The sequence below is a fragment of the Anneissia japonica genome, unplaced genomic scaffold (genome assembly GCF_011630105.1).
Source record: "Anneissia japonica isolate Jap-2015-1 unplaced genomic scaffold, ASM1163010v1 scaffold2003_len1103335_cov173, whole genome shotgun sequence".
Taxonomy (NCBI): domain Eukaryota; kingdom Metazoa; phylum Echinodermata; class Crinoidea; order Comatulida; family Comatulidae; genus Anneissia; species Anneissia japonica.
In genome coordinates, this window is record NW_022758706.1 from 26,102 (window position 1) to 32,529 (window position 6,428).

Consider the following 6,428-nt stretch of genomic DNA (forward strand, 5'->3'; position numbering starts at 1 on the left):
CACCCACCCCAGCCCCAAAATGGTTGGAGCTGAGGTGAGAAAATTTGAGGAAATAGTACCTCTAGATGGCCAGAAATGACACTTTTAGTAAAATTCATCATCATCACATCACCATTAGTCAAAATGAATGCCAAAAGAAATTCTCCTGATCTTTTATCAGGGATTTTTGACAACCATAGAGATCTTATTAATGTGTGTATACAAAGCTTAAAAACATTGTCTTTGAGTATGTTCTTTACATAGGCCTACTTCAAAAACGTGATTTAACAAAGGATTTGTACAAAGGGGGGTGGGGAGCCGCGGCTCCCACGGCTCCCCCCTGGATACGTCCCTGGTTTGGGGTCAAACACAGTTACTTTGTTGTTTTAAAGTCTATACAGAAAACGGTTTGTTCCGTCTTTCTTACGGACTAACACAATTGGAGCAGCATATGGGGAGGTACTTGTCTCGATCACGCCAAGTCTCTTCAATGTATCTATTTCTGTGATCACTCTGTGTTGACAGTGTGATCACTCTGTGCTGACAGTGTGATCACTCTGTGTTGACAGTTTGATTACCCTGTGTTGACAGTGCGATCACTCTGTGTTGACAATGTGAACACCCTGTGCTGACAGTGTGACTTAATGTGTGCTGACAAGGTGACGACCTTGTGTTGACAGTGTCAACACTCTGTGTTGACAGTGTGATCATTCTGTGCTGATCGACAGTTTGATCACTCTGTGCTGACAGTGTGAACACCCTGTACTGACAGTGTGACTTAATGTGTGCTGACAGGGTGACGACCTTGTGTTGACAGTGTGATCACTCTGTGTTGACAGTTTGATTACCCTGTGCTGACAGTGTGATCACCCTGTGCTGAGAGTGTGACTTAATGTGTGCTGACAGGGTGACGACCTTGTGTTGACAGTGTGATCATTCTGTGCTGACAGTGTGATCACTCTGTGTTGACAGTGTGATCATTCTGTGCTGACAGTGCGATCACTCTGTGCTGACAGTGTGATCATTCTGTGCTGACAGTGTGATCACGCTGTGCTGACAGTGTAACCACTCTGTGATGACGGCGTGATAAATCTGTGTTAACAGTATGCTATGTGTTCACTTTGTGTTTACAATATCATTACTCTCTGCTGACAGTGTGATCACTCTGTGCTGACGGTGTGATCACTCTGTGTTAACAGTGTGATCACTCTTTGCTGAAAGTGTGATCACTCCATGTTGACAGTTTGATTACTCTGTGGCAATAGTGTGGTCACTGTGTGTTATGACACTGTATCACTCTGTGTTCCACACAGTCCAAACATCACGAATAACACATAGTCAATAGAGTCAACACATAGTGAAAACACAGTGTCCACATAGTGCACAACCATATAGTCAAAACACATAGTGAAATCACAGTGTTCCCACATAGTGCCCACATGGTTTACACCATGTGTTTTAGTACCACACAGAGTGTACACAGAGTGCACAACTATGTGTTCACAATTATACAAGTCATTGTTGATTATATATATCAAACTTCATTCGTTCATCCGCAAAATGAACGAATCTGGAATATATAATCATAATTTTCCCCTTCAGTAACCTTCTCGTACACATTAATTAAATATCAAGAAAAATTATTGGTATAAATTACTTGTACTGTTTAAAATACGGCTGTTTACACTATAATTCTCCATGTACAGGCAATCTGAAATCGAATTCTATATCAATGAGGTGGCTAGTAACAACATTCTAACGAGATACTGGTTTTCACAAGTGGACGACGAGGAATCAATGCCTTCACAACCACTAGCCCCATTTGAGAACCACATATAAAATATAACCAATATAAATACAATATGTAGATGTCATGGAACCGAACGTGTCTAACATTGATTCACATTACGATGAAATGCCTAATTTTAACGAGTGTGAAACACCCTTAAAGGCGACAGATGAGCGTGTATGTCAGAGTAATCCCTTAACACAACAGACCAAGTTGATGATGTATAAACCATTTGAGGCGCTGAAAAGTGCAGCTAAATTGTTGGTATGCGACCTATTGAAACGTGATGTCGATAAGTTTCGCATACCGTACAGCCACGCAATGGAAATCATTCACAACCTTGATCAGAGCGAGTATTGCAACCAAACTCAACCATCAGACACACCAACCAATCAAGATACAGCATTTTTTGACGAATTGGGGTCACTGCCACTGATGACCTACGCATGCTCTTCACACGATAACGTCAGTGGGTATGTACAAGTTACTTGCCAATCGCAAGTAACTATGGGCATACCCGGGCAAGTGCAACCACCTGGCAACTGGTCCTGAACTCTGCTTTCGGCAATCACTCTTGAAAATTATAATTGAAGTGCATTAGGCCTACATACGATCATAACATTTCAATGCCTTGTGAAATGCAATCATCCTGCCCTTCATCCTGTAATTGGTTGTGGTGTGGCATGTGATTTAAGAGAGAGATACTTTTAAATATTAATTGCGATGATAAATATTATTTAACAATAAAATATAATGTATAAGTGTAATCAAAAGTTAATAAATATCAATAAAAGAAAATAACAATGCTCAGAATATCATTAAAAAGGGTTTTATTTCATTTTAGCATTGAAAACCATATAAAAAAGCACATCTAAGATCTTACTTTTAGATAATTATTATTTTTATTATTAGCACAAGGCAAAAAACTATTCAGCATCCACCACTAGAAACTTGCTAGTGAAATAACGTAACACTTTCCTCCAGGCTTAACAAAGCTAGTAGCTAGAAATCACTTCAGATATTTTTTTGCCAGCTAAGCCGCTCCATTCATCACCAAGGCTTTAAATAATAATAATAGGAGGTCAATTATAAGGGGAAATAAACAAGGTTTAGTGACATGTCCAAGTAAACAATAAGATAAGGTTAACCTTCACAGTGAACAAAATTAGAAGTCCTGTTGTAGTTATGCCCACAAAGACCTTCCAATACCTTTACTTTCTTCTTTGCACTCTCATCTTATAAAATAATTGATCTTGAGTAAGGCATAACTCTCTTCTCCCCCACACACCAAATAGAGGATCATTTTTTGAAAAGTGTGGCGAAGGTTAGGTAGCCGGTATGCCCCGGCATTTCCTTGGGTTGTGTTGTGCACTTCATCACCACACAATTGCTCTGCCCTTTAGGACCCTTCTCCTTAGGATTATAATCAAGCCTTTCTCGTTTTCTTCCTTTTCCTTTGCTGCCATTAGTATCAGTTACTTCTTCTTTAACCTTTGAACTATCATCATTATCATCATTACCAATCACTTGCTCATCCTTATCTGTTTTTGTATTTGATTTTTCTGCTTGTGTCCCTGTCGGTGATTCAAATCCTAGTTTTGGTACAGGCAAGCTTATTGTGCGTACATCATAGGTTCTGAGGATACATTCCAACGTCGAAACTTCTTCAAATCCCTGTGCTGTCAATTCTAAACACGTCTTCTGTACTTGCTCAATGCAGGGAGAAAATGAACAAATTCGTCCACCTGTTGATGAAAACCAATTGGAGCAATGAAGCCATAATCAAATAACTTGTAATCATTCATTGTACAATACTATGGAAGGGGTGACTGGAGAAAGGGGTGGCTTGATGAAGAGGTAACTTGAGGAAGGGTAGCTTGATGAAGGGTGACTTGACGGGGTGGTTTGAGAGGGGTGATTTGAGGAGGTGGCATGAGAGGGTGGCTCGGAGGGGTAGCTGATACACTTTAACTTTACACGTTCCCAGTCGGTGACGAGTATACTCATTTCACAGGGTGTTGCTGAGGCGCTAGGGATGATTATACTCATCAAAACCGGGGTAACATTCTAGCATTTATTACTTCATTGTTATACATTGTAGAACCACAGACTTAACGCCTGATAGTTCAGGGAAGACACACCTAGACGATAACGTACAACTAATGTAAGTATGTTTGTTGTGTTAAGTTGCTGGTAGTACAAAAAATTGCATGAGTGGGGGGGGGGGTGCCCTCTGAACATGTAGCAACCCATGCAAAAAATACGTAGACGAGAAAGCTGGCACTTGGTAGAGGCAATAAAAAACACAGTCCCATTACAAGTGACGCGTTTACTCATCCCCTAATACTTTCCTGCCAATTTATTAGACACAGCATTTTGATGATATATGTGACTTGATAATATTTACAGAAATTATGTTTGTACATACTGTATATACTTGTTTGGAACACGTGAAAAAAAAACTAAAAAAAGGAAAGATTAGGATGAAGGCTACATCCGACACTTGGTGCACAAAGCCTGAAATAAGTAAGTATGGAATATGAACATAATTTTTTTGCAAAAAAGATCGTAGTTAAAAAGTGATGCTGCACTGTACCTCCAGCTTTCAATGCAGCTTTGGCATGGCATATTGCAGACCAAGGAGACGGAAGGTCTAGGAACACAGCGTCAGCAGCATCCACCATCCCAAATCCATCCTGAAAGGAATACCATTAAGTAAGCTTTGTGATCATTCTGTTCACATGAGCTTTCCCACAATTCAACTCAATTACCTAGCTCATTGTTTCCCTGATGAAATAAAAGTTAAAACTGAACAAAAAAATGGATTTTACATGTACTTAATAAAAGTTCATTTAAATACACACACTAATTGATCATTTCAAGTTCCAGAGGGCATTACAGTTGATAGCTATTTGATATGTGGATAAACTCTTCTCTTGGCAAAACACATCATTTATAGCAAAAATTATACCAGACAATAGGGAAAATCATATTTATTTGAACCTCAAATGCAATACATGGAGGATAAAAACAAAATAATTGCAATACTGATTACATATTCCAATGGTGTTTGCATCTGGAAAAATAATATGAATATGTTTTTGCCCTACCTGACGTGTTATCGTATTAAATGTTCAGTTCATTCCCAAAGATTGTAATTGCAAAAAAAATCTCTCAAGTGATTTGGGTGGGAATCGAACTCAAGGTAACTAGAGCCTGGTACAGTATCTCCTTAACCACTAGACCAGACCACAGAGATTGTGCTTATTGGCTAGTGATAAATCCGATACCCAAGTAGCAGCGGGTACAGCAATGCTTGTACAATTCCGATGGCGTTTGCATTAATATGAATGATGCTTCTACCCTATGGAGTGGAGTGGATTTATTCGGTGTAACACACCAAGGATAGCCCACGAAAGTCTAGAAGAAGAGTTATTTCCAGTGGGGTCCTTCTGGTGGTGATTGAGCAGTACACCGGGAGACAATCCCCTACTCTTTTTCGAAGAGTGTACTGCGTTCTTTAACGTGCACATGAGCCATAATTCAAAACGGGACCAACGGCTTAAACGTCTCATCCGAAAGACGGTGCGCTCTTGTAACTTGTATTTCAGCCCTCTAGCTGAAACACAAGGAGAGGCAGCAATGGGAATTGAACCGGAGACCTAGAGATCTCCACAGTTCAGCGCACACATAGTGGCTACCACGAATTTGATCCAACTCGGCCACAAGTCAACTCGGCCACAGTCAACTCGGCCACAAGTCAACTCGGCCACAAAAAGTTTGGCTACAGTCAACTCGGCCACAAGCCAACTTGTGGCCGAGTTGACTTGTGGCCGAGTTGACTGTGGCCGAGTTGACTTGTGGCCGAGTTGACCTGCACCCGCTACCACCACTGACTACAGATGATATGGATTTTGAAATGAAAAACCAAACTGAAAATGTGATTCTGTACCGAGTTCTGCACCTTGGAGTGACATTTGGGTTAAAAGAACTCAAATGGAATACTGTATGGTGCAATCGCTATCATTAAACTTACATTAATGGCATCTTTGCATTGAATTGTTACCAATTCTGAGAGTCCATGGTCCACAAATTCTTTTCCTGCAGTTGCTGCTCTCTGCTCATGGAACTCAAATGTGTGGAGGTGGCCAGAGGGAGCCACTGCTCGAGCCAGAGCATGAGACAGGGAACCACTTCCAGTACCTAAAACATGAGTTAAAAATTAATATATTTATCTATTTATGTAGGAGAATATACAACATCTCACTGGTTAATGCATTTACAGCCTTTAGGGCACATAGAAAACAATTATAAGATTTCACTCTATTTTTTTTTTTTTTTAAGTGATGAGGGCAGGCGTTTTTTTTTATAAATCGGAACAATAGAATATTGGTTTTTTTTTATCGATGAGGGGGGGGGGACTGTTTTTATTTAGCAAGAATATTGTAAATATTGTATAAAAAACTGGTTTAATTTTATTGTTATTTATAGAAAATGTATTTTCAGTCACAAAATTGCATTGTTTTCTTTATGATGTTGAAATAAATGATGCTACAAATTTTTTTTTTTTATTCCCACATCAATATTTTCTAAATTTTTGATGCGGATGGGAGTGATAATCTAACAATTTTTTCTATCTGCCCTAATATGCATATTCCCA

General features: G+C 39.5%; 1 protein-coding gene across 1 annotated transcript in view; it reads right to left on the reverse strand.

Annotated features, from left to right (window-relative positions):
• Positions 1-2,581: 2,581 nt before the first annotated feature.
• Positions 2,582-6,428, reverse strand: part of LOC117125409 (tRNA (adenine(58)-N(1))-methyltransferase catalytic subunit TRMT61A-like) — a gene marked incomplete in the record, with an annotated part of 4,249 nt that continues 402 nt past the window's right edge. Inside the window, 3 exon segments of the mRNA XM_033271925.1 lie at positions 2,582-3,513; positions 4,365-4,464; positions 5,805-5,971. Coding sequence (XP_033127816.1) covers positions 3,068-3,513; positions 4,365-4,464; positions 5,805-5,971 — 713 coding nt within the window.